The 27,857-nt window shown below is 39.7% G+C and overlaps 1 protein-coding gene across 5 annotated transcripts in view; it reads right to left on the bottom strand.

The window, feature by feature from the left end:
• Nucleotides 1-5,245: 5,245 nt before the first annotated feature.
• Nucleotides 5,246-27,857, bottom strand: part of SAB (HYPERSENSITIVE TO PI STARVATION 4) — a 51,951-nt gene continuing 29,339 nt past the window's right edge. For 3 of the 5 annotated variants that reach the window (XM_020672482.2, XM_020672481.2, XM_020672483.2), the window contains 11 exons: nucleotides 27,645-27,763; nucleotides 22,745-23,000; nucleotides 21,218-21,442; nucleotides 11,770-11,909; nucleotides 10,757-10,829; nucleotides 9,090-9,191; nucleotides 8,801-8,989; nucleotides 7,555-7,914; nucleotides 7,008-7,175; nucleotides 6,231-6,609; nucleotides 5,246-5,874 (listed from right to left, as the gene is read on the bottom strand). In XM_020672482.2, coding sequence (XP_020528141.1) covers nucleotides 5,771-5,874; nucleotides 6,231-6,609; nucleotides 7,008-7,175; nucleotides 7,555-7,914; nucleotides 8,801-8,989; nucleotides 9,090-9,191; nucleotides 10,757-10,829; nucleotides 11,770-11,909; nucleotides 21,218-21,442; nucleotides 22,745-23,000; nucleotides 27,645-27,763 — 2,115 coding nt within the window. In that variant the 3' untranslated portion in view covers nucleotides 5,246-5,770. Of the gene's footprint in view, nucleotides 5,875-6,230; nucleotides 6,610-7,007; nucleotides 7,176-7,222; nucleotides 7,344-7,554; nucleotides 7,915-8,800; nucleotides 8,990-9,089; nucleotides 9,192-10,756; nucleotides 10,830-11,769; nucleotides 11,910-21,217; nucleotides 21,443-22,744; nucleotides 23,001-27,644; nucleotides 27,764-27,857 lie in introns of those variants that run through there. The other 2 variants (XR_016047572.1, XM_088855855.1) reach the window with 2 other exon arrangements.

Raw genomic sequence — 27,857 nt, 5'->3', positions numbered from 1 at the left:
TCATTACCTCGATCCAAAATGGTGGTCCCATTCAGGCAACAAGCTGCATTTTGAAGGTTATAACCAAATGGAAAAGTGTACCACCCTACATGTACTATATTGTTGGTGTATTTCCGATGATCTCCATCACCTGTGCTCCTTAACGGATGGTGGAGATGAGCTTCCTTCCTCTTGCATGAACAATGACGTACTTGAGCAGCATGGTCCATCTCACTCTTCGTTGTTAAATACCAACGGTTGAAATGATATTTAAGGGTGTGGTTTGAATAAGGCTGAGGCCCTAACCAATCAAAGTGAGGCGTATTTTCAAAGCTACCTAAAAGCAGTGTTGGAAACCACGTCTCAAGGACGGAACTTGGCAATGGGCCGAGCTCGAGTAGCTGAGTAACTATAACTCGGGCTGAGTTTCGAATTACTTGGCCCGAGTCGCGGCAAGGTCTTGTTAGGTCAAAAGTGTTAAAAAAATACAAAAAAAATATGATAAATATCTTTAACGTAAAATTAAACAAAGCACATTTAAACGAGGTTAAAAAAATACTAAAAAAATGAGATTTTGAAGAAAATAATTTGTGACCGGGGGTAATTTGAGAAATAATCTAAAAAGAAGAAAAAAATGTGAAAATAAGTATTCATGGCAAAAACACTTTACAACCTTTTCCAAAGTGATACAACACATAAAGAAACAAATTACAAATATTTTTTTTATTTATATATATATATATATATATATATATATATATATAACATCTCTGAGCTTGACCACCAAACTCGGGATACTCAGGTTTGCCAGGGTGGCAAGCCGAAGTTACTCGCTCGAGTCGGAGCTGGTTTACTCAAGTAGTCAAACACTGCCTAAAAGTGCATTTATTTATAGTAATATTTAACTCAGAACTGGGTGAGAATGGAACTCTAGTACACCTAAAGTACTTTCCAAGGATTTGCTTGTTTGCATGTTTGTCCGAATTCTATGAGCAATATCCTTTTTTTTTTCCTTTCTTTTTTATTTAATCATGAATGTCCTATTGTTTCAATTACTAAAATGTAAATGTACAAATGTTACTTGTTGCCAAGTAAAATTGCAACCAGGTAAAATGAATATTAAAATTTGTTTACATGTAAAATAGAACTCTACTCACCTTGCCTTGCCAGCTACTCCTTAGCTTCTTTGTAGGCATGGACATGGTTAATGTTCTTCCCCATACTGAAGTCATGAATCTCATTCATCAATTCAATTAGTCGTCATGATCTCTGCGGTGTCTGCTTTACACCACTTGATGGTATCCATTCGGTTGGCTTCAATGATTATATCATTATACATACCCTCCATGAGTCTTTTGAACAGTGTTTAAAAAGGGTCAGCTCAGACTCGGTCGAGTTATTCGAGCTTGGGTATTGGCTGAGCCCGAGTTTTCCCAAATAGGGAAGTCAACTCGGGAATCTTAAAACACAAATTAAAAAAAAAAAATTTCAAAAATAAGAAATTTTTTTGTAAACATGTTTATTTGTCTTCTATCATTTTGGCTAAGTTGACCATGAGCACTTATTTTTATATTTTCGCTTTCTTTTTAGATTATTTCAAAAATACCCCCAGTCACTTGATTTTATAAAATTTATTTTTAACTATTTTTTACCTCATTTAGATGTGTTTTGTTTAATTTTATTTTAAATATATATTTTTTATTTTATTTTCTAAAATTTTTGAACATTTTTTTGCTGCTACAGTTCTTGGCCCAACTCAGGCAGAGTTACTCGGGCTCGGATCGGGTAGAGTCGTTCATTCAATCACTGCTTTTGAATATTGCTCTTACCCGACTTCATCTGCTATGATATTTTCCGGAGACCTGAGTATTTCATTTTGGTAACTCCATTATCATCCCTTAGCAAACACTTGCCTAAAACTCTCAAGTGAGTTTCTATCAAACTCAAAGTTGAGTCTTATATATCCTCATGGATTTCATATGGTGATTTTTTGTGAGGAAGCTGTAACCCTTGTTGTGTGATTCCTCCCCCTCGGTACTGTAATTCTTTATTATTTTCAGCCATACTTCGCATAAAAATGCTTTCGAAATTACTCTCTTTCATACGTTCAACATCAATTTCGACACTACTGGAAATCACCATTGCCTCCTGGCTCATTCGAGAGACCAGAGCTAAGTGTCACAACAATTTATTTTGGGTTTTACTTTTATCAACCATTATCAAGGAGGTCCTCACATACCCAAACAATAAAAACACCAAGCTAAAATTTAGTCTTTCAGACTGGACATATCTATACATCATCTCATGAAATGTTTTTCTTTGAAAATATAAAATTAAAAGAGATTTATCAAAGTATACCTTGTATGTTACCTATTTAACATTTGGAAAAACTTTTTTTATTTTTCTTACTGTATAGAAGTTATATACTTCCCCCAACATCTAGCCATCCAATTCATATCAAATGAGCCACTTGCCATTTGATCTAGAACCTCGCCTCAGAGTATTTTATTTTTTATATTTTTCTACAAATCATATGAATATAAAATTCGGTACATGTCACCATCGCAATGGAGCACTCCTAAAAAAATATAAAAAAGATATTCTCAATAAAATAAAATGACCAAAATACCCCTAAAATTTTCAAGGATATTTTGATCATTTTATTTTCTCAAGAATATTTTGTTTATATTGTTTTTTTTTTTTGCAAATGATAGTTTAAGTGAGGAGTGGACGTCCGAAATCTGATATCAATTTTTTTTGTAGAAATAAAATTAAAAATAAAAATATAGAGGCATGACATTGTGATTGGGTCCATCTCAATCGTTCATTCAAATCAAATGGTCGAGATTTTCATTTTCCTTTAACATTTTTCCCAGAGATTTTGATTTAATTTTCAAAATACCCATTAAAATAAACATGATTTTGAGTTGTGGTAGTATAAAAAGGGTAAAATGTTACATAGTTGCAAAAAGTGAATTGTATTTTGATAAAATTTCTTAAAATTAATATTCTCTCTTTTACAGGTGTGATGTACCATTATTTCTCTTAAGTCTGGATACTAGCCGCCTCTGCAGAACTAATATTATTAATTATTGTGATTAGTTTGTGCCTGAAACAATAACTATGTCACAACTAAGTTGGTTGCTAAGCTCCACTCCTAAAGGTCTCAGCTAAGAGTAAGCTTATACTCGACTTTGAATCTGCAATAATTAAGCATCTGCACCTTCGCGATAATTAAGTAAATAAACAATTCCATGACATAGCTTTGTCGGAACATAATCGCAATTGACGGCTTGACCTGCTGTCATGTTGGTCATGCTCAATGTCTCCGGTTCGAAGCCCAGCTTGACTGATGCCTTGGACACCCCTCTCTCTCTGTCTCTGTCTCTGTCTCTCTCTCTCTCTCAAGTAATCGTAATTCACGTAACATGGGATTCATGCACATCTGACTGTGCTCGTGTTCAGTGGTAGCTCAAGTGTGGCTACAGAGTGCTGTAGATCCTTACCAGCTGGGAAGTCAGCAAAAGGCCTTCTGTTTAATCATCAAGTAGTATAAGAGATTGAGGGAGTTTCTGATTGTTTGGCAATATACAATGTCACCTACAACTAGGACCACTTTTGCTATAGGACATCATCGTCATAGCATTTTTTCAATTAATATCACCTCTACTATAGGTCTGCTTACCAAATCGTTTTACAGAACTGATCCACCTTAATTAGCTAGAAAAAAGCTTTGACGATGATGATGAGATAATTTAGAAAATTGGACCACTTGCATTGTTTGAGGATCTTCACTCGCTTGAGCAATATGCTTGCTATAGCTTGACGACACCAAGAATGTTGTAATGCCTATATACAATTCAATAGGAAAGGTTTGTTGATTATATATACCTTTACCCAAAGAAAAGGTTCTCAATTATACACTACTTAGCAAAATGTTTACGTTACTCATAGCCCCGATTCCAAAAGCGATAGGACATCGATACTCGTTATAATCTCAAACAAGCACCTAGAGCATGGTGTGAGTGTTCAATAAGTACTATTAATCATCACAACTAAGCTGAATTTTTGGCTCTTCCCAAAGTTATTATAGCCCGTCATATTTGTGTTACTTCTAATACCACAACTGGCCATGATCCATGATCAGATTGCAGTTCATCATGTCAAATAACCTTCTATGAAGATTTTGACAAGAGTATCTCGAATCTAAATCACTCAGGTTCCCCATTGAGATACTTCTATCTCAAGCAAGTGAACGTTCCATGAAGCAAATAATGGGAGTATTCTTCAATTAAACCCAATATCGTGGCAAGTAAAGAGCTTCATAGTATCACAATTTCAAGAGGCCTAACTTCTGATTTTCTTCATTTATTTTATGTTACCCATGCATCAACCCACGGAAAAAACCTTCATATGATATGGGAAATTCACCAAAATAGCCACTAGATATGAGGTATTTAACTTCTTGCCCATTTGCAACTTACTACAACTCAAAACAATGATCATTTTTTTTTGGTATTTTGAAATTAAATCAAAAGATATAAGTGCTAAATTATTTATACCTCATGGATAATTTAATAGCATGTGTGCTTGTAGGTACATATCTCCAATTTATCTAATAAAAATACTTGGCATGAGATAATTAAGGTTTGCTTATTAAAAATTAAGCACACAGATTTACCATTCCATAGGAAATCCCGCCGTCATTTCTCTTCTTTCGTTTCTCATTCTTTTAGAATTTTGCTTCTATTTTACTATTTTCTTTTAGGAAAAGTATTTCACAGAAGGTTGCTTTATTTAACTACACCTCAAACCCCATCAAGAAATATAGTTATGGCACCATAAAACCTGCAAATCATTCATGTCCATCTTGACAATGATGGATTTGAAAAAGAAAATGGACTTCAAGCCCTAAAATGGTCATCTTGGCCACTTTATCTGGTCCATTTGAGACTTTTCACATCAGCAAAATATGCAACATTTAGGAGCATCATATTCCAATATCAGGGTGAGATGGATTTACATGTCATCGCGAGGTCTTTTTATGCTCGATCTAATTTTTCCAGAAGGGGTTTTAGATGTGGACTTACTAAATGTCACATTCCTTTCTTCTGTACCTGAGGTTCTGAATATATGTTAATGTTTCCTACCATACCATGATTCCCCTCTTTCCAGAGATAGAACTAGTTAAATGTGACCATCTCAGAACAGATGCTCCCATTCACTTGATTTTCATGCTCTCTTTTACTTCCACAAAAAGAAACTGTTACCAAAATTGCCTGCCATTTCCCTGCATCACCAGTCTTCACATGTTGGGAGAATTATTATACATAAATACTCTCAAAATTTTAGCTCCCTGGCTGCCTAGAATGGACTTTAAAATTAAGTCCCACATTATTGCTTTCCATTTTCTCTTTTCTATATATACAAAAAATGCAAGACATGGAAAACTGCCCTGGGGGGTAGGGGGGAAGGGACGAGAGAGAGAGAGAGAGAGAGAGAGAGAGAGAGAGACTTACATTTGACCCACCCCATTTCAGGCAGGTTGTCACTGACAAGCACTTAGCTCGTCGCAAGTGAATAAAACCAATGCAGTTCCTCGACGACCACGAGCAGCTGCATTTTATCCCAAAACCTTCAATAAATTATTCAATCTCTGGCAACATGCGCACCATTTCTTTTTGGTTTGAAATGGAAGAGTTGAGCGGGAAGCACAAGCCTCAGATTCTTCTGGACTGGCACTTGGCAAGTCTGATTCTAGCCTTTGAGAGATTGTTGATGATCAGAGAACTTATTCGTGGAAGTCCTCATATGGGGAAGAAGCATTAGAGGAATCGCTATCGAACGGTGTTGCTCTTGGTGATGATGGAACTGACTCTCTTTGCTGAGATACACCTGAAAGGGAACAGGAAAAACATGACATGTAAAACAGAGAGAGAGAGAGAGAGAGAGATCATGGAAAAAGAACTACAAAAAGAAAATGATTTTTTTTTCCTTTTGGGGCCGGGGAAGTCAGGGTGGGAATAGATAATAGAAAGAATCAAGAAAGGAAATAACTGAAATGCACAAGAGAGAGAGAGAGAGAGAGTCAGGAAGAGAAAATTTCCTTTTGTTCTTTCTTTTCTTGGTTTCTTTTTTTTTTTTTTTGGGGTGGGGGAGGGGTTTGGGTGTGAATAGATAACATGTGTGTGTATGTGAGAGAGAAAGAAATCAAAACAAAAGGATGAATCAAAAAACTTTTGGCCCACTACCTTTTCGGGTGGTCCGGAACTTCTTTGTATGACGTCTTATGAGCCTCTTTGCCTTAGTGATGGTCAGCTGCCTCGCAAAAGGGGAAAACTCGGCATCACTTTCACTCCACTCACCCTGGAACTCATTCTCGGCATCCCCCCTCATTGTTCTCAACACAAAGGCCTTGGCTCTTCGCCTTTGAGAGTTGAAGAGCCCCCTTATGGACGTCACAAACCCATCACCTGCCCCATCGCTTGGCCTCTTGAACCACGATATGGGGTACTGGTCTGATTTACCATTTTGCCCCCCATCACTGTCACTGAAGTTCAGGTCACTATCTGGTGAGGCTCCCCCACTGACTTGTCTTTGGCTCTGGACTTTGTCTTTAAATTTTTTACCCTGAAAAAAGGGTCATTATGTTAGGTCATTTCCCTTGAACAGGAATTGTTTACGTTTTGTATCGCATTCTATGATAGTTCTGTATATATTGGTCATCATATAGCTGTCTAAGCAGTCCAAACTAATTGTGACCAACTCACTTGTATATAAGCAAAGCTCCTATCATTCATTAATCAAGAAATTATTTATTAAATCCAATTTTATTCTTTTTCTTTTTAGTGGAAAACTATGGGCAAGTGCCCATCATAAGATAAAAGGATGGACAAGAAACCCATAACAATAGGCAGGCACTGGAAAAGCTAAGGCACTTCTTCATAACAACTACAGCGACTAGTTTAGAATCACAGAAAGAAAACAACACTCTCTAGATAGAGAGAATCTGTCTGCCAATCAGCTACCTGCATGCCAGTCACAGACTTCAAAACTCCCCATATGATATGCTTCTTAACACGTGAGAAGAGTCGCCTCCACGTGCCCGTGAAATCTACACGGGTGAAAGTATCCATCAAAAGCCTTAGGTCGTTCACTGCAAACCTTGAACCCTCGTAGGTAACAAGCAATTCAACCTAAAAGGATGCACACAGTAAAAGAACAGTTTAAGCTATGGCATAAACCTGGTATTTTGAGATGAGAAAGACTATAAAAAGTATGACATAGTCCAATGAACTGGTATGGTGCTCCATGCTTCATCCACCATGGTTGGGTGAAGCTTAATTGTATGCATGTGAATTCCCCTGTAGGGCACCACTCAGTTAATCTCCACCATCTACAAGAGGGAACTCAAGGAGGATATAGTCAAGGTGTACCATACAGCACAAATCATTGGAATATCGTGTACTTCGCCTTTTAAGAACATGGTTTCATTGGTGGGATACCTGCTCAAACCCCGCACTAGCATTGCTAAAATTAAAATAAAAAAATGTATGGTTTCATTTAGAAGGGCACCTGGCTTATCTTGATATTGTGAAACTCCATTGTCTTCCTCCCCTTAGATCTTTTCTCATCTTGCAACTTTCCAACCTTCTTCTCTTCATGGGAAAAGCGGCCAGACTTGAGTGTGGGCTTGGGGTCTTTCGACCTGCTCTTTGAGGTATCCTCATAGCCAGCATACTGGTGCTCAGAGGATGAGTTAAGAGACTCGCTTTTTGTATTAGATACACTTGCAGAATGAACTTGTAATACTAGCTCAACAGCAACTGATTCAGCCACATTCTCTTCCCAGTTTTTATCGAAAGAGGAGGTTCGCCGGAGCTCTGAATTTGTGCCACAGACCATATTTGCTTTCAGGTTCTGCAATTTTGAGCCCTGCATTTTAGCAATTGGATTGTTATTTTGGAAAAATGGTAGTATCTTGCAAATCTTATTTTTTAACAAGTTGCTAATTCACAAATTTCTAGATTTAACATTCCCCATATCTCAAATGAAGTATTAGAAGAAAAAAATGCATAGCATAATCCAATGGTCATGGTTACAGTACTCCAAAGCACATCCACCATCTGCTCCCTATGATGGATGCTGGAGATTAACAGTAATTGGCCCCTGCATGATATTCACCCAACACAGTTAATCTCCAATCATCTGTCAAGGGGAGCAGATGGGGGATGCAGCTTCGAGTAACACAAAATGGTATATACTTCTGCTTGGACAAAATAAACTTAGTTCTCGTATTTTCAGACCTTAGTTCCATACAAAGAAAAGTATATTCAATGAAAGAAGAATCACAAGGAAAAGAAGCAAGAATAAACTGATGCTTCTCCAGGCTCGACGACCAGGAGAAGCAAAACGAAGTCAGGATTTCCATTCTAATGGTTTTGAAAGAAGCTAAAGGTTTCCAAATAGCAAAAAATGAGTTGACAAAATAGTTCTATATAGCAAAAGAGATACGGAAAGACTTGCAATAATAAAGCATACATGAGTCTGGGGCTTCAAAAGGAAACAGTAATAAAATACTTGAGTCTGGGGCTTTAAAAGATCCAGGACATGGGTTACAGTTTTATTTATAGAAACACAATCGAGTTTCCAAAGTTAACTGAACATTGTAATAGGGATCAAAAAGTGGACATGACCCAACTCAACTGGGGGATCTGGTAGTATTACAATCGGGTCAAAATTTCAATGGTAAAGCAAGTTCTCCACTTCAAGAATATGATCACTAGCAAATAAGATATAGATCATGTCCTAATAAACTTACTTGGGAGACATCACCATGTGAACTCTGACTTAAGCCTGTGGCCATTGAGGGTGTAGCAGACATGCCATGTTTAATGGGAACTTCAGATTCTCTAACTGAGCGACTGCTTGATGCCACAGATTCTGCAGATAAAGATATATTTTTCTTTCCACGTCTTGAACCCGCTGTTGTTGACACTTTCCATACTTCCTGCATATTTCACAAGGAGATTCCAAATTAAAAAGCCTCAAAAAAAAAAAAGCACATAGCGCAAGCCAAGGCACTTGAAATATCGAAGGAAGTTGCTTGCCTGGCGTCTTTGTGAATCTTGTTCTTCTTCAGGAAAGAAATAGTCCCACATCATTCTGTACATTGTCTCAGTCAGATGTATTTTCAAGGGATAAATCTCTACCTGTATAGACAAAAACAAGTATCGAATTATTCCTCATGAGAAACATTCAAACCCTAAAAAGAGAACTATTAAGTTGATAAAATGAATGTAATAGAGAAGATAATGTTCACTGAAAATGAATCCACTCCATAATCGCACAAATTTTCTCACAGTAATTTTCAATTTATACTATCAAATCAAGTTGAAAAGGAAAGAAATAATAAGTAATGGAATAATAACAACACAAGGCTTGTAAGTTATCACATCAGTGGCATTTCCCCTTGAAATCAACATAATATCAACTACTCCTTCATCAAACTCTCAGGAGATTGTGGTATACAAAAACAGGTACAGTTTAACATAAAAATTAATCAGGATATATTACGGGATTAAAGACCTGCTCAGGTTCTTCCTTGACTATGTTTGATGGCTGGGGTTACCTAGAGATAGAGAAAATGAGGTTTCCCCCCTCCCCTCCCCAAAGAATGTGTGTGGGGTTACTTAGAGATAGAGAAAAGGAGCTTTTTTTCCAAAGAATGTGGTGTATGCTATTCGATTTTACTTCAGATCTAAGATGCACAAATACCGGTTAGGAGGGGCAATTTGGTTTAAATGGAAAGCTCTAAAAGGGCAAGGGGAAGGCTCAAAAGGACACAAATGGAAGTACTGCGAAGAGATATAGTGACCTACAGTCTAACTGAGGGTATGACCCTTGATAGAGCAGAATGGTGTAACAGAGATCCATATAGCTGATCCCAAATAGTTGGGATAAAGCCCGACTGATAGTGGATCATCATCATCAAAGTCCTTTCTGAATTATTTGAGGTCGGCTACATAAATCCTGGCCCACTATTTTGCTCTATCAAGGGCCATATCCTCAGTGTGAGGCCATAAGTCCCAAAATCTTTTCTCACTACTTCCAACTATGTCCAAATGCAAATATTGATTCAAAAATGGATGTGGAGAATGGGGATATAACTTGGCATTCACAAAATCCCAAGACATGTAAGGAAACGGGCCTGGGTCAAAGATGGGACAGGCTAGGTTTTCATAGCCCAATGTCTAGGTTCCAATCCTATGATACCTTGTCAAACAGAAAAAAAAATCCCAAGACATGTATACAGATACAAGCATCCAATCCAACATATGGCTACATATACTTTTCATCATTTTATATAATACTGTACAACAATAATGCGCATTCAGCATGTAAATGCATATATAGTTAACCACATAAGAGCAACTGCGTATCATGGCTAGCTGATACAAATTTCAAATTTATATTCTAAGACTTATTTGTCCATTACCTTCTTTCCCTATGTTGAAAAATATATATGCAGAGCAATTTGTCAATCTACAATTGAATATAGTTATATATTTACAAGGAAAGATGCACCCTTGTTTTGACTCTTATTTCACAGGCTGTAAAGAAGAAACGTGAAAAGAAATTAGAATTTCTATTACAATAAAGCTGCAAATTATTATATTTAAAAAAATAAAGCTGCAAATTATCATCTAAAACAAAAAGAAGTAACCGGTCCAGGAAGACATATAGAGGTCAAACAAAAAGAGAGAGGGCCAATGACCTGGAAAAGTTCAAGAGGAGAACTTCCATCCTTTGGGGCTCCCTGCTTCGCATCTACACGAAGCATAACGTTTCTGGAAACAAAACACCAAATAGGATCATAGCACAATGAGCGTTCCGTCCATGCTAAGTATCTTAATTCATTCAAATGTAATAATGAATGTAAAATCTTCACAATCATTGACCAGTAAGAAGGTAATAAATCTCCTCAGGAAAATGGCAAACTACCCCAGACATATGGTGCAGGCACTAGATTCTTTCCACTTACAATCAGTGATCTACTTATTCAGGCACTACATTATGCATAGCACAAATATAAAATATTGCCCTTGACATGCAAATCTGGTCACATGGCAGTACACTGAGAGGATGCAAAATTGCCTTACCTTATTCAACAAATAATTAGCAGTTTTTCTTAAAAGAACTCAAAAAATCTGCTAAGCACTAGATACAGCAAATTCTTTGTTCAATATCCCCCCATATGAATTTCTAAATACAACACAAAAACATAAGAAATATCAAAATATACATTTCAAGTTACTTCTAGCCACCACACTTGCAATCAAAAAGGTATTTGTACTTATGAATATCAAAGACTTAAAAGAGGCATCAAGCCTGCTAAAAATAAAAAGATGGAATTTGTTGGTGCTCAACTGCAGAAAGAAAACACAGTTAACTTCAAAACCAAGCTGACACAAACTATGGTTTAATTCAGAAAATAAAGTCACGATAGTCTGGGACATGTGTACAATAACTACAAGAAACAAGCGTATCCCTAACTGGAGAATAAGAATGTCTTCAACAGGAGAAATGTAGAGAAAATTTAATATAAAATGGGGTTTACTGGTTATTAACTCCATAGCAGAGAAGGTAATGCTTTTAAGCGCAAAATCCAAATGAAAATGGATGCAGGTGTAAAAAAACAGATGCAGTAAAACCATGGAAAGTCACTAAATACAGCTTCCTTAAAAGCAATATTAATAGAGGAAGAACGCATATGCTAGTTATTCTCACCTTCCCCATTCAGGAGGAGGATTCCACGCAGATAACAGCATATCAGATTTGACATTAGGCATGCAGTTTCTCACAACAAATGACTTTGTTGTAAATTGTGCAACACCAATATCTTTGTAATCGCGATCAAAATCATAGTTCTGTCAAAAATCAACTGGACTATTAGATGCAACAGATGTGAAACATAAAAGATGTAAGAAAAGTGAATGTGAAAAATGGAAAAGCCTTGCAATAAGGCATATTGTGTGTATACACAAAGAAGATGTTTAACCTACTTAGTTTTTGAAATGCTACAGGAAGGTAGCAATGTAATCTCATGATTCGAATCGGTTTTAATACTCAAGATATATGACCATTCTCATGATTCTCATGTACATCCAAACATTATAAATCCAAACATTACAAAGAAAAGGTACATTACCACCAAAGAAAATGGCCTCCAAAGAAATTTTGAGTATGTCAATAACATCCACGTATAAATCTATCAAGCTGTTACAAAAGATACGTGGAGCATCTATATACCTAGGCAACCACACTTTCTAGGAGAAACTTTTGAGACTCCCACTCTTGTCATATTTATCACATACCTCTCCACATTTATGTACTTGCGATCAGAATTCCTCAAAATTCTCGTCTCTTATTGATTTCAAATAGTAAAACTTTCCATGGTATATGTTTCATCCAAGGTTTACAAAAACGGATCAATGACCCAGATCGGCCACCCCAAAAACCGTTGGATCGGTGGATCGGCAATCCAAATCGAAAAATCGGCTGGATCGGCAAGATTCGGCATTAAAAATTTTAAAATAAAAATTATTAACATTTTTTAAAAATCTATTTTTTTAGGTTTTCAAAAAAATAGTGGTATTGCATTATAGTTTTCTTTATTTTGTTGTAAATACATAAGTATTGAGAACTTGTCTCATGTTTGAGTGTTTGTTATTTATTATATTCATTTTATAGTCAAAATGAAATTTAAAATGCAACTCACTGCAATAGAATGGATCTATTGGCTCAAATTTATGGTGAAAAAAAAAACAAAAAAGACTATAAAATGTTTGGACCTTTTGACTTAATTGAGAGAAACAAGGGTATGTCGCTTGCCAGCAAGTTCAATGCCGGCTCCTTCCTCGTCAGCTTTATTCAATTCCTATGCTCAGCTTTTTCACGGCCACCCCTCCTCTGCCACCCTTCCACCTCCTTCGCCCCCCTTCCCTCCCTCTTCCCCTATTTTTCTAGGCCTTTTCTCTCATCGTCATTGACTGGGTCCTCAATCATTCGTGTCCAAGACAACCCCTGCCAACCTGGTGTGGCCCTGCTCAATTCACTAGTAGGCTTCTTCCATCCCCCCAGAGCAGACTTGAGAGCCATTGAAAATGGGCCCAACATTGGATGTCGATCCCTTCAAAGAGGTGTTCTTTTCTCTTTCCCCTCCCGAGAGGTGTCGTCACGATCTGAGAATTCCTCTGCCTTCTTTCAAAGGAGCATCTCTTTTCTTATCCAGTTGGAACCCTAACTTTAGTACTTTTCTCCCTCGCCAAATTTGGTTACGGTTGTTCAACATTCCCCCTCCATCTCTGGAACCTTAATACTTTCAAATGTATCCGCAACACAGTAGGGGGTTTCATCAGCGTCCACTGGAAGCTCCTTCCCCTCGCATCTATCCAACTCCTCGTTGAATCGATCTTGCCGGAGCTTATCCCTCAAGCAACCTATATTTCGTCTAATGGCCTATTCTATAGGGTCCACTTGACCTAGATTCCCTCGCTGCCTTTTAATCGCTATTTTCAAGCACCCATTGTCTCGTGGGCCCTCAAGCTACCTAGCGACGTTCATGAGCCCTCATCTTCTTCGAATGGTTAGAACTTGGTTTACCGGAGAAAATGGTACCAGAGAGGCAACCCCATTGAAAACTTCTGTCATCGACAATTTCCAGCTAAAGCCCCAGTCAAGCCATCAACAGCTATCGACGAAGGTCCCAACTGTCGCTTGACACCTGCATCCACAGTCCAGTAGCCTGCAGAGCCACAATTGTCGACCTCCGTCTTAGCCCCGTCCACATGGGCTGGTAGGATTTCCCCTCTTGGTTTTAGCCTCCCCGAGCCCCATGTTGTATGCCCCCCTTCGCATAAGGTGGTAGCTTTTATTGCCTCCTCTAGCCACGTGGCTAGCATCGCGTTGTCCTCCAATAGTAGCACCCCGAGTAATCCCCTTCTTGCTCCCAGTTTTCCCCCCTTATTCCTTTTTCATCCCTCCCCTTTTTGTTTCCCCCTTTATTACCTACTCCCATATTGCAACCTCCTCTAGAACGTGTGGCAGCTTCTCTTGAGCCACAGGTGTTTCCCTCTCTACTGCCCCTGGACTATGTGGCAGACTCTCACAAGCTCAGTTGTTGCCCTATTTGATCCCCCTTCCAGCCTGCATCTCCCCTGGTGGCTCTGTGCCCTCTCCAATCTCCATGCGACTACCTCCTACCGTGAATTCCCGCGGTCCTCACTGCTCTCCGTCGCCAAGTTCTCCCTCCCGACGTCTTTCGACAGCTTCTCTCCCCCTGCAGCTTCCTCCTTGTTCTGCAACCCTGAACGCCCGTGAAACCGTCGTGCGTGAGCCCTCCTTGCTTTTGGTGCCCCCTGCCTCCTATCGCCTGCTTCACAACCGTGGCAAAGAGCCCTTGGAGTCCCCTGCTTACCACTGTCAAGTCACCCCTTGGCAGATGTCTTCCCCTCACCTTTCTCGTCGATCTCTTCTCTCTCTATCCCACCCCCTCAGCTCCCTCCCCCCCCCCCCCCCCCCGGCCTACCCCTCCACCTCCTCTCGCCCCTCTCCCTCCCTCCCTGCCTCCGTCTCTACCTTCCTCTTCCTCCTATTCCTTGGGAGCCTTTGCCCCTTCTCTCCTCATTCCCCCTTCATTGTCTTCTTCTTCCCTCCATCACTGAGTCTCTTCTTCTCCCAACTCTCGGCCCCCTACTATTCCCAATCCCCCCCCAACGTTTGCTCCTACCTCTCTTGCGCACTCCCCTGTTTTCGCACTTGTTGTCTTGGTTCAGGTGCCTTCCCCTTCCTTTCTCTGCAAGTCTTTCCCTTCTCGAGTGGTATTCTCCTTATCCTCGACCCCCCTTTGGAGGCTTATCCTCCCCTGATTTCTAAAACTTGCCCCCCCTCTCCCTCTCAGACTAGCTCTCTTGGGGATTTATCAAGCCCCTCTAACCAGCTTTTGGTTGATTCAACTTTTGTGGATGCCCGACGTTCTCAAAGTTATCAAGGTTATGGGCATGGCTTTCTCGGGTCCGTAGATGGTCTTGATTGAATTTATCAAAGAATGATTCACAGTTTAAAGAAAACTTGTCCTCTAGAGATAGGAGGGAACTGTCTACCGTTATTTGCCATATCAACTATGATTGTGCATCGGCTGTCCCGGATCAGCCTCTTGTTATTGAGCCCCCTTTGAGTGGTCGTCCTGCCACTAGATATTCTGGTCGACGCCTGCCCATTCTCTCTCCTTTCCATGAGGATCTTAACATGGAATATCAGGGGCCTCGGTCACCCCTCAAAACGGCGTCACGTTCTTAACTTCTGTCTACAACACTCTCTTGCTATCATGGCTCTACTAGAGACCAAGCTTCACGACCCCTCGCTTTAAGAAGTGCACCAAATTTGGGGTCGTCGCCCTTGTCAGTGGCTTGCCCTACCTTCCAATCGGGCCTTGGGCGGTGTTTGGGTAATATGGGACCCATCCCTTCACTCCCTCTCTTCGTCCTTGTGAGAGAGTTCTTTGTTCTATCTCTCCTTAAAAATTCAGATGGTATGCCTTGAAAGTTTACTGTAGTTTATGGCCAGAATTCCGCTTCACGTAGAGATTGCTTGTGGCAAGAGCTCCAAGCGATTACCAAAGTCCCCCCATCGAATTGGTGTATTTGGAGGGATTTCAATACTACCCACTGGTCATTTGAACGGAACTCCAGTTCAAGAATTTCTCCCTCGATCTTGGCTTTCTCAGATTTTATTATGAGAAACCATCTACTAGATTTGCCTCTCCAAGGGGCCCGCTTTACTTGTTCAAACCACTTAGAGGACCTCTCCTTGTCAAAACTTGATTGGTCTCTTCTCTCTCTAGATTGGGATTCTACGTTCCCCAATTCCCACTCAGCGGCTCTTCCCAAGCCTACATCTGACCACAGGCCCATTCTCCTCAATACAAATGATTCTGACCTCGATCTTAAGCCCTATTGCTTCGAGTTATCCTGGCAGGAAGAGCCCAACCTTCCATCTTTTATCACCTCTTGGTGGCAATCTTTTGCCCCTCTTGTTCTTGGATGGCCGGGCTTTCGCCTTCAGCGTAAGGTCTTTCTCTTAAAGCTAGCTCTCAAAGAATGGCGTTGGAGCCTCCCTGGAAACTTTCATGCTCAAAAACAGCCATTACTTAACACAATCCTGCATCTTGACACTCTTGAGGAATCCTTGCCTCCGCTGCTGACCTTAATGCTCGCCTTGAAGCCAAATTAGCCCTGCATTCAATTCCTCATAAGCAGGAAATCTTTTGGGCACAAAGATCTAAGGTCAAGTGGTTAAAACTTGGTGACCAGAATACCACCGTTTTTCACAAAATTGCAATTGTCGGAAGCGCGGCAATACTATCTCTCTTGTCAAACCTCACAATCAGTACTTGGAAGACAAGGTTCTCATTGAAGATGCCATAATCGATTACTTCGAATATCTCTTCACCTCACAAGGTGGACCGAGGCCAATCTTGTCCTCCCTATATTCCCCATGACAAAGTGGTGTAGCTAGAACAACCTTTTGATGAGAAGGAAATCCTGGAAGCAGTTAAGTCCTTAGGCCAAGATTGACCGCCTGGCACTGATGGCTTTCCCCTTGCTCTATTCCACCAATTTTGAGAAACTTTAAAGGATGACTTGATGGCATTTTTTGCCTATTTCCACTCAAGTGGCATTGTAAACAAGGCCATACTTTCTTGGCCCTCATTCCCAAAGTCGAAGTTGCGGAAGAATTAAATGATTTTAATAGTTCCTAAAAGATTATTTCCAAGGTCCTTGTCTCAAGAATTCGAGTAAGTTCTGGGTTGGGTGATCTCTTCTACTCCTTTGTCAAAAATCGTCAAATCCGGGATGGTGCCCTCATCGCTCAAGAGTGTCTTCACATTCAGCATTTGGCCAAAACCCCGGGTTTGGTCATAAAGTTAAATTGAGAGAATGCCTATGACCATGTGGTTGGGATACCGTTGACGAGACTTTACTTCGCATGGGGTTTGGTGATCGCTGGCGCAGATGGATGAGAGGGTGTGTTTCTTCATCTTCCTTCTCGGTTATCATCAATGGTACCCACAAGGGCCTCTTCCGAGCATCAAGGGGTCTTTGGCAAGGTGATCCCCTTTCGCCATTCCTTTCTTTCCATAGCTGGTGAGGTTTTTAGTACCTCTCTCTCGGGATTGTATCAAGCTGGTCTTGTCGGGGGATTCTAGGCTAGTCCGAGAGGTCCCTCTATCTCCCATCTCCAATATGCCGATGATACCCTCCTTTTTTGTGATGTGCTCCTAGACCAAGTTCAAATTCTTCACCTCTTTCTCCGATGCTTGCAATGGGCAATGGGATTTAAAGTAAATCTTGCCAAGACCAACATGATGGGAGTGGCCTTAACCCTTGATTCGGTAGCGCAATTTGCAAACCTCTGGGGTAGTCTAGCCCAACTATTGCCTTCCACCTACTTAGGACTGCCCCTGTGATTCGGCAGGCCCAAAGCTTGTCAATGGTCACACATCATCGACAAGATCGATAGGAGATTCACGGGGTGAAAGGTAGATTTCTCTCCGCTGCAGGTAGACTCACTCTTATCAAGGCTACTCTTTCAAGTATACCCATCTACCAGATGTCCTCATTCAAGATTCCGGCTTCAGTGGCAAACCGACTTGATCAGCTCATGAGAACTTTCCTATGGTCTGGAACTAGAGGAAGGAAATACCACCTCATTGCCTGGAAGACAGTTTGTACTCCAAAATTTCAAGGAGGCCTCGACATTTGCAATTTCAAAAGGACCAATGTCGCCCTCATGGGTAAATGGTAGTGGAGATTTGCAACCCAAAGGGACCACATCTGGTAACAGGTAGTTCGCCTCAAATATCACTGCCTCCGCAATGAGTGGTTCCCGACCAGCAGGGTCCCCAACAATGCCTCAAGCATTTGAAAGGGCTTCCATTTGTGCCTTCATCGCTTTGTTGATTCCATTCAACCGTCTTCTAATCTTCTCCACACGCACAAGCACTCACCATGGCAGAATGTTAATCAAGTTCAAGCATTGTTGAACTTCTGTATTGGAATTGGCTTTGTCAACACGAACATCCTTCTTAGTATCGATCTTCAACAAGATATCACTCACAACTATTATCTCACGGATAAAATGATACATGACGTCAATATGCTTTCTCCTCGCATGATAGACTTAGATCTTCAACAAAAGTATTGCACTTTGACCATCTGAATAAACGATAGTCCGATCTTATTGTAAGCCCAAGTCACATATAAGTCCTCTAAGTCAAATAACTTCTTTATGCTTCCATAATGGTCGGATACTTGAATCAGTCACACCCCTTTGAAGGAGTCTTTCCCTTCCTTTTTTTGATTGGCTCGCTATCCCCTCCCTATCCCATATAGCTGAGAACTTTGAATTCTCTCCCCGTGGTAAGGTTTGGACCCCACTTTTCAGGAGGCCCCTAATGATGCCGAGTTTCCATCTTTCATCAACCTGCAACCCTTCTCCATCACTTCTTCCTCCCTCCTTTTGGTCCTGACAAGTTAGTATGGACCCCCTCTCCCTCAAGTGTTTTCTCTGTTTCTTCCTTTTACAATGCCCTTCTCCCACTTTCCCAAAGCCATTCCCCCATCACCCATACTGCAGCAAAGGCTTGGGTAGTCATGGGGAACCTAAAACTCAGTTCTTTCTTTGGGTGGCGACCATTAAAGGGTCCTCACCTTGGACACTTCCAAAGAAGGGGTTTGCAACTCCCAAACAGGTGCATGAGGTGTTGGAATGAAGCGAAACCAATGCCCATCTCTTTTTGCATGGTGAGATAGCTTCCCACCGATGAACTTCTGTCCTCAATCTTTTTGGATGGTATTGGGTAACTCCGCAGTCCATTCCCCATCTTTTCTCTTCCTACCTCTCACCCCCTAGGGCTATATCTGGTATTCTTCTTTGGAAAGCCTCGGTTGCAACCATCCTTGGACCCTGTGGCTGGAGAGAAACTAAAGAATCTTTGGGGGAGAGTTCTCCAATACCGACACCCGGATGGAAAAGGTGCGATCCATGGTCATTTGTTGGGCAACTAACTACAAACTCTTCAAGCATATTTCTCTAGAGGCTCTTCGCCAAAATTGGAAGGCCTTGCTTCTTCTGAGGGCGTATCACATCCTTCAAGCCTCGTCTTGGTCTCCTCCTACCTCCGGCTCTACCAAGCTCAACTACGATGGCTGCTCCTCGAGTAATCCTAGCCCTTCAAGAGTAGGTGGGATCTTTCGCGACTTCAACGGCCGCACCGTTTTCTCTTTCGCACACTCCATTGGCTCCTGCGACTCCAACCATGCCGAGGCCATGGCTCTCCTATTCGGCCTAAGAAATTTCAATTCCGAATGGGTAACCTTTTTGGTCATTTACGGGAAACGGACCATGGCTCACAGCAGTATTACATGAACACCGATACAAGCGTCAGTATCCAACAAGTCTACTTCAGCTTAAAAGATTCGGCTAGACACGTCCACAGAATCATTTTTTGATAAATAAAATATTACGTTTACTAGTATTTATAACATAATTTCCTATATTATATAACATATGAAGTGGTCTAGGAAGTGGTAGAGAATGGTAGCCCAAGGTTACCTAGGTTTTAACCCTACCTTGAGCACTTTTATTCTATTTATTATACCCCAGCATCCCCATGTATCAACATTTGTTGAAGTGATCAACATGTGACACCACCCATAATGGAGTGTCAGGTGCACATTGTCGCACAGTTTCCATGCAATGCACGTTCCCTGAGCCAGTAATTTACAATCATTTATAAAACCCAAACTGGGACAACATGATTGAGTTCATTGCCTCAATCCATGTACATTAGACTAATACTGGTTTACCAACAATGTGAAGCCCACATCCAGAAAAGCGAAATGTAGTGCCATATGAGAATGCCAAACAGCTATACCACACAGAAAGGGGAACTTCACCATACTACCTAAATGCCCCAACACTCCAGGCCTCACTTACATTTGGAAGCTAGAGAGGACTCATAATTTGTTTTTCCACTGCATATTCTCACTCTGAAGCCCTTACCGCTGCAAAGCAGCTTTCTAACAATAAATGAGGGGACATTGATTTAAGTTGTAAGAGCCAGCCTCTAGACGAGCTTGAGAATCCAAAACATCCTGAAGTGGTGGTCCATAAGTTGTAAGAGCCAGCCTCTACTGCTCTAAGACGAGCTTGAGAATCCAAAAACATCCTGAAATGGTGGTCCATAGACCCCGAAAAACAAATCTAGCATCCATTGATCTTCTCCAGGCAAGTTTCCACATCTGAAGAAAAGGCCCTTGCAGATGCACACAACTGCCATCTTGTACCAATGCAATCCAACAAAGGGAAGTATCAGACAAAAGCATACGAGTTCTTGGCGAATATAATTCCCTCAGACAACCCAAGGAGAGCTTATAAACAAAGTTGTCAACCAGCAACCCCAAGAATCATAACCTTCAATCACCAGCAAAAGTTGAAACTCTCCATTGTCCAGATGGGCTTCCTTTTCCTTCTATGATGCCGGACATGGCTATTTGTGTCGACGTCAGCTATTTGTGTCGGTGTCAGATATGCATAAAGGGTTTATGTTTTCTCCTTACATGAAGGAGATGGGCACCTATGTTTTCGCGAAAATGAGAACAAACATCAATTAGCAGCAAAGCTGCAGAAAGCAAAAACAAAGGTATCTGTGTGCGTATGTCAGCACATGTGCATAAACATACACACCATCAAGTAAGAAATCCATGGCCGAGCAACCAATATGGTGGGGAACAAAAAATAGCAAACCCAAGGCTCACCAATGTTTTCATCCTTTTGCCAATAACAGTTACAAGTTGTTTACGTCCCAGCTATGTTCCAAATAAGTTGCATGGTAATATTTATACACCTACATCTTGGCATACCTTCAGCAGGTGCAGATTATTATCTCAGAATATGTAATGATTATGTACGGAGAATTCATGCAAACAAGAGTACAGAAAATCACCCCCAAGTAAACTCAATTACATGACAAACAAGATCTTAGCCACGTAAGATAAAACAAAATATAGAAAAGGCAAAACAAGAGAACCATGCCGTTAGGAATGTCTGTTTCTTTGTATTGTACAATTAAGCATGTCCTAAAGGTGCGATTGTAACATATTAAAACACTTACCATGTTATTTATCTCGGCTTCTGCAAACGATTTACCATCTGCTAGCATGCTCCATACCACTTTATTGATTCTCAAAGAAATCCGCATTGCATAAGAGGGGCTTTTGTTTTTCTCCTTCTCCATGAGGCGTAAATGTGCAGCTTTCTGTAAAGCCAGCCTTAAAGACACAGATGCTGCCTTCCTAGCCATTTGTTTATCTCCCAACTCTTTCTTTAAACATTGAACCTAAAAATTAAAGCATCAAACTGTATTACACTATGAAAAGCATACATTGCAGAAATATGATTTCCTAATAAACTCAAGGAAACTCGCTACAGTGGCCTGTGGAGTCTATGTAACCATTCTCATAACAACTGCTAGGGAAAAAATCTCTTCTCTAAGAGGAGAGAAAACCTATTCCATACAATTGCCAAATATAGGCATGATAAGAATTTCCTTAGCCCTGAAGATAAATGTATCAGCATTTCTCAATCCAATGAGTAAAGGGGACAGTGAAGACCATTATGCCTGACAGTTTTGAACCAATTACATAGAAAAAGAGAACAGAAGCAATAGCCATTTTCTTTTCTGTATAAAGGCTTTTGGATGTAAGAAGTCCTCATTGAACTGCAATACAAGACTAAAACTTAGCCATCAACAACCACGACCCAACACATAAACTCAAGGCAAATAATAAAACATATGGGGAAAGTAAAACAACTAAAACATCATAATCAAACATACTAAATTTGAACACTATCGTCATCATCACCATCTTCATCCGAGCCTTATCCCAACTGCTTGGGATCGGCTAAACAAATTTTTATCTGCCATTCTGCTCTATCAAGGGCCAGAGCCTTAGTCAAGCGCAAATTGAAGAAAACAGTAAAACCACCAAAAGATAATTAAACATATTAAATTGAAGAAAACAATAAACCCACTAAAGTTAGTATTGCTGCCACTTTTGACACACATGAAACTGGAACTGTGGTTAATTCAAAAAATTTGAAGCAGGGAAAAGAACAAGGACATAATTTGATAATATGCTTCCAGGTAAGCATTCAGCCCAACTTACAAACATAAAGTTCTATCCTGAAAGAACAACTATTTGGATCAACTTTCCAAACAGTGATCTTCCACTACTTTATTTTCATTAGCTCTCATTACCCTAAATTCCCAGGCTTATTCACAAAAAGGCACTCAGTACATTGGAAACTATGACAAAAACAAATGACAATGAGTGCTAAGGTTTCTGAAAATCGACATACAACATTTCCCAGTATATGTATCAAAAGTATATATGCATGATTGCAAAATGCAATTTTGGATCCAAAACATATGTATTGATAGGTAAGATTTTAAAGAAAATGTTCGGCAATATTTCCTCATTTAACCAGATAATCATCCTTATAGTGCGTACAAATGTAGTAGAAACAGCAAAGAAGAAGAACTGCACAAGTTTATTTGGGACCATATTGCTAACTGCGTGCTACTTTTCACTTGAAATCTATTCAATAAAACACAAGCAGTATAGAACTAAGCACTCACCAGTACAGACTTCCCGCTAGTAATCATCCATAGATCACCATACTTTTCTAGTATGGAGCTTATCTCCCCGGAGGTATCACTAGGAACAGCTAGGGTCCTAATGTCATCAAGAATCAACTTTTGTTCTCTTTCTGCTTGCTCAAGGTTGATTCGTGCAAGTTCTACTTCTTCAACACCTTCAGGAACAACCTCATCTGCCTCTTCTTCAACATCTTCGTCCTCATCAGCAGGATATGAGAGACTAGATTTACGAGGCCTGGAAGTTCAATATGAAAAATACATAAAATGAGCAATCGCAGAGATGCGTCCAGATCATGACATTCCTAATAAATATCAATCTTTATCCAGATATACATGCCCCATAATATCAAGATAAACAGCAAGACAAGACATTACGGCCCCATCTGGCTCCTAGGTTTTACAAAACCCAGGTTTTGACCAATTTTCTTCTTTTGGTTCCAATTTCTCCCTTGAAAATTCCTTGTTTTGACACATTTTGGGGATTCGGAAAACCTTGCTGAAATTTGGCTGGGTTTTGGACAACAATCTTCTCTAAATCTCTAAACCCACTCCTTCCAACTTCTCTCTCTAAAACTAACTCCTCTCACCCACAGCAGAGCTTTTCCTGATCTCACTCCCCATGGAATGTGGGGTTTATATTTTGTTATTACCTTTTGTGTTATTAGTTCATGTTTTATGTTTTTGAAGTTGGGTTTGAGTTTCATCACCAATCAATCATTGGGAAAAATAAATATTCCCAAAAACATAACCCTTACAATTTGAAAATCCAAAGAAGGACATAAATAAATTGTCAAGGAAAACAAACCCTTCCAACTTGAAAATAGATACTATTAGGCAAAAACCAAGTCCAAACAGTGAAAATACAATATTTGGGTTTTACCTAAATGCCATCCAGACAGTATATGAACATGGGCTTTTAACCAAACCTAGGTTTCAGATTATCCCAGAGCCAAATGGGCAGTTTAATAGTTCTATGGACTTGATAATAATATTAAGCAGATATATTGGCAACTAAATGCCACTAAGCGCCAAAAAGGAAGATAAGGGAGAAACACAGAAACAAGAAACAAACTGTTGTAAGAATACATAACCTCCATCCATCCTCCCTCAACAAAGAATCATGCAAATATCTTAAACTTCAATAAAATCCCTACCACAATTTATACTCCTCAATGGCACTTAAGCAGTTCCAAAATAAGGAATAACCGAAGGCAATTGTCAAGGCCCAGTGGAGACTTCCAAAGCAGCAGCAGGGGGGAGGGGTAATAGGAAGCAGGCATTAAGACACAGCTAGAGATCAGGGGGAGTGGGTGAGGTCCAGTTTTCTCTTTTACTTCACGAGTAACAATTCCATTAATTCAAAGGTCCCTACTATTGGAGCTATGAAATGCACATGCATTCAACCTCCATCCCCACCCTCAATATAGCTTCCTAAGTATCAAGAAATCATCATCCTGAACTCATGGTTGCCACCAACCACCATGAGCCCAAAAACCGGATTTCTGTTTTTTCTCTGTGCAGCAGCCATCCTAATTCAATCACCTAAATTCAACAAAATTAAGCAAATCTATCACAATTAATAGAGATGCATGGAAGCTTCTAGTCAAATCGAAATGACCTGAGCCTCAAATTAAGAGGAGCCTTTGAAATCTGATAAGATGGCTTTTTCTTTGTTGGTGATCCTTCATAACAAAGAATGGTTATACCCTTGTGCATTATTTCACTGAAATCCAAGCCTAAGAAGCGCATTCAGTAGTGCAGAACAAATAAATAGATAAAGAAAACAACATAATCATCCTAAGGTAAATAAATAATCCATTACATAGCTGGTTGACAAAGACAATATCACCTTGTTAGGTAAGAGATTGACCTTGAGTGGAGGAGGTTGAGGGGGAGACAGATTATATTGAGCGACACTGATGATGATTGGTTGGCTTCAAACAATCATGCAGGGCATGCACGGTCAGATGCCAATCGAGTTCCTAGTCTTGTTTGGTCTCTCGAATACTCAAGTGCTTTGTAGTTGTACATGCTTGTCTAAATAGTTTGATATCTATCTATCTATCTATCTATATATATATATATATATATATGGATATATATATAATGTACTGTTTATCGGGTTATTAATTATGACATCAGGATATGGTGCAATTTATATTACGAAATCGGCATCTCATATAAATGATGGTTCAATATTCAACCATTGGTGTACTAATTTATTTATTGACATCATGATATGGGGGTGTTACATTGATGCTCATGTAAGGATTCCAAATCTTAACCCCTAGTTCGGTGCTCCACCTGAAGCCCTTAATTCCTGAGTTGGATGTAAACTTGTATTTTCAGCTTTCGTCTCACAATGCAACAGCGCTTTATAGGTGGACACACACATACTTGTGTAATAAAATGGCAGCCAAGGTAACACTTGAACATAAACAAGTAGTCAGGGAAAACAGCCCTCTAGTGAGGCACCCAGATGAGGCCTAAGCAATCCTACAGTAATTTATTCATTATTTAGAGAAATATTAGGATACTCTTTATCACTGAACATGTTACATTATATATGCATAGCAGTGTTAATATAAATAAGGGAATATGCAAGCAATTTATGACACTTAGTATGTGTATGTGTTTATGTGTGTATACGTATATATGTGTCTGTGTCTGTGTGTTATTCTTTGAATCCTAATTATTTACACAACCTAAGAACTCCAGGGAACTACTAGGAATGCCCGGACTCCCTACACCGCATAGTGTAGCATCTTAGCCATAGTTGTAACCATTGATGAAACAAAAAACAGGCCGCCTTCCGCCTAGGCAGCTTCCCCACCCTGTCTAGCAGCTCAAATTCCCCACCTAGGTGGGTGCCTAGTGCCCAAACCTAGGTGGGTGCACGAGTCCCGCCTTGCGCATGGGCCGAAAAGACCTTCAAACAAAATGGCTGTTTTCGACTTTCCCTCCTTCTAAGAGGAAAAAGACCACCTTCTAAGGGGAAAAAGAGGGTTTTCTTTTTTCCTTTCTTCTTCCCCCACCCGAAAAAGAGAGAGAGAGAGAGAAAGAGAGAGAGAGAGAGAGAAGCCATTTTTGAGCCTTTAAAACTCCAAAAAAGCTTAAACAAACTGCAATTCTAAAAAAAAATTTTGAGATCAAAAAATTATACAAGATTGAGAAATCATCTCAAAAAAAAGATACGAGGTTGTATTCATCATGAACCACATAGAAGTTACAAGGGAAATTTTAGAGTGATTTAGTGGTTCATAGTCATCCAAAACTTCAAAGATTAGTTTTTTATCTTCGTATTTGAGATCTACCTTTTTTTGGAATGTCCACAGGTTCTAATAGGAGCACGGATCAATGAATCAAAATGTGGGTTTTGCTAGGTTAAAAATGATTAGAACAAAACTCGGTGCAATTTTCATAGTAAAGACACAAATGGCTGGATTAATAGATACAAGAAATACCTAGCCAAAATTGAAAGGGGATGTTGCCCCGTGTAAGAAGGTCACAAAAGAAGGAGAATCTTTCCCCATGTAACGGTTTTATAATTTCCGTAATTCTCACTACATTGTAATTTTGAACTTTAGCTCTTGCCATCTTGGAAATCGTATGGACTATGGGGTTCAAGTCTATGAACTCTGGAGTATGGACCTATTGTTGTGGTCATGTATTTGAGTATTTAGTCTTTATGGATATTTGAGTGTTTTATGGAATCAGGATATTTTTTTTTATCATCAATATCATAGCCTTTTCCCAATTATTTGGACTCGGCTACATGAATCCCGGACTGCCAGTCTGCTCTATTAAATGTCATACCTTCAATGAGGCTATAAGTCCTCGTATCTTTTCGGACTACTTCCAACCACATCTTTTTGGGGCGACCACTTGCCCTTTTTAATCCTTCCACTTGAACTTACTCGCACCTCCTAACAGGTGTTGTACTGGGTCAGCACCACACATGGCCAGCCCACTGAAGTCTACTCTCTCTCATCTTATTGCCGATTGGTGCCACACCTAAATTTTTCTTATATCTTCTTTTATAACAATTTTGAAATGTGATTCATTGATTTCAATATGTTTTTCAGCATTTAGAAGAATATAAATGTATACATACTTGGTTAGAACACATATAAATGCATAAATATGAAAAAATGGTACATATATTTAAACACGTGCGTTTAGGCCACATATATACTTATATGTCTGTCTGGGGCACCTCGAGAACACAACCATGCCATGCCTCATTACCTAAACCAAAATCCAGATAGGCGTAGATGGGGAAACCCAGGGCCAACAACAATTGCATCTGCTACCAAAACACAAAAAAATATTGTAGAACCTTATCATTGAAGCATCACCATGGACTGCATATAAGCTGAAGTTGTGGAAACAAGCACTATTCTCTCTTCAATACAGGATCTTTTCCAATTTTGCTTACCGATTGTAGTTCTCTTAATGTTACCATCAAGTTGCCTAAGGAAGTTAATTTTCCTTGAAATGTGGTAGACATATCGACTGTTACAGACATGCAAATAACAACAAAGAGGCAAATGAGGGGAACCAAAAAGCTAATGAAATTTTGCTAACTTAAGCCAATCTTCGATCGCTGACCCCTCCTGCAATTTTTGTCTATCATCCAACTTGGATCAACAAATTATACGATACAAAAAAAGTACTGCATTAAATAAAATAACAATTAAAACCAATAAAAACAGAAAAGACAAGGAGAGAGGATAAAATAACAATTAAAACCAATAAAAACAGAAAAGACAAGGAGAGAGGATAAAATAACAATTAAAACCAATAAAAACAGAAAAGACAAGGAGAGAGGATTATGGATGGTCCAAGAAGTGGAAAACAAGGATAAGCATCCACTTACTTGGGAAGCCTGGCGAAGAGAAGATTGCTTAGGATATCTAGCATGACCTGAAACTGGCGGGATGTCATTGTTGCTGTGATATTTGGAGAATTAAAAGCAAGCTCTTTCAAAGGTTTCATCTACAATTTGAAAAGACAACGAAAAGTAAAAAGATGAAGGTGATCAGTAATTATTTCTTTAAAAAAAAAACTGAAAGATTAGCCATGAATTACA

This window comes from Amborella trichopoda, chromosome 13, assembly GCF_054954075.1.
Source record: "Amborella trichopoda isolate Santa Cruz 75 chromosome 13, AtrichopodaSantaCruz75HAP2 v2.0, whole genome shotgun sequence".
Lineage (NCBI taxonomy): Eukaryota > Viridiplantae > Streptophyta > Magnoliopsida > Amborellales > Amborellaceae > Amborella > Amborella trichopoda.
The sequence above is the reverse complement of the archived record's forward strand: the minus strand, read 5'-3'. Positions and strand labels throughout refer to the sequence as shown.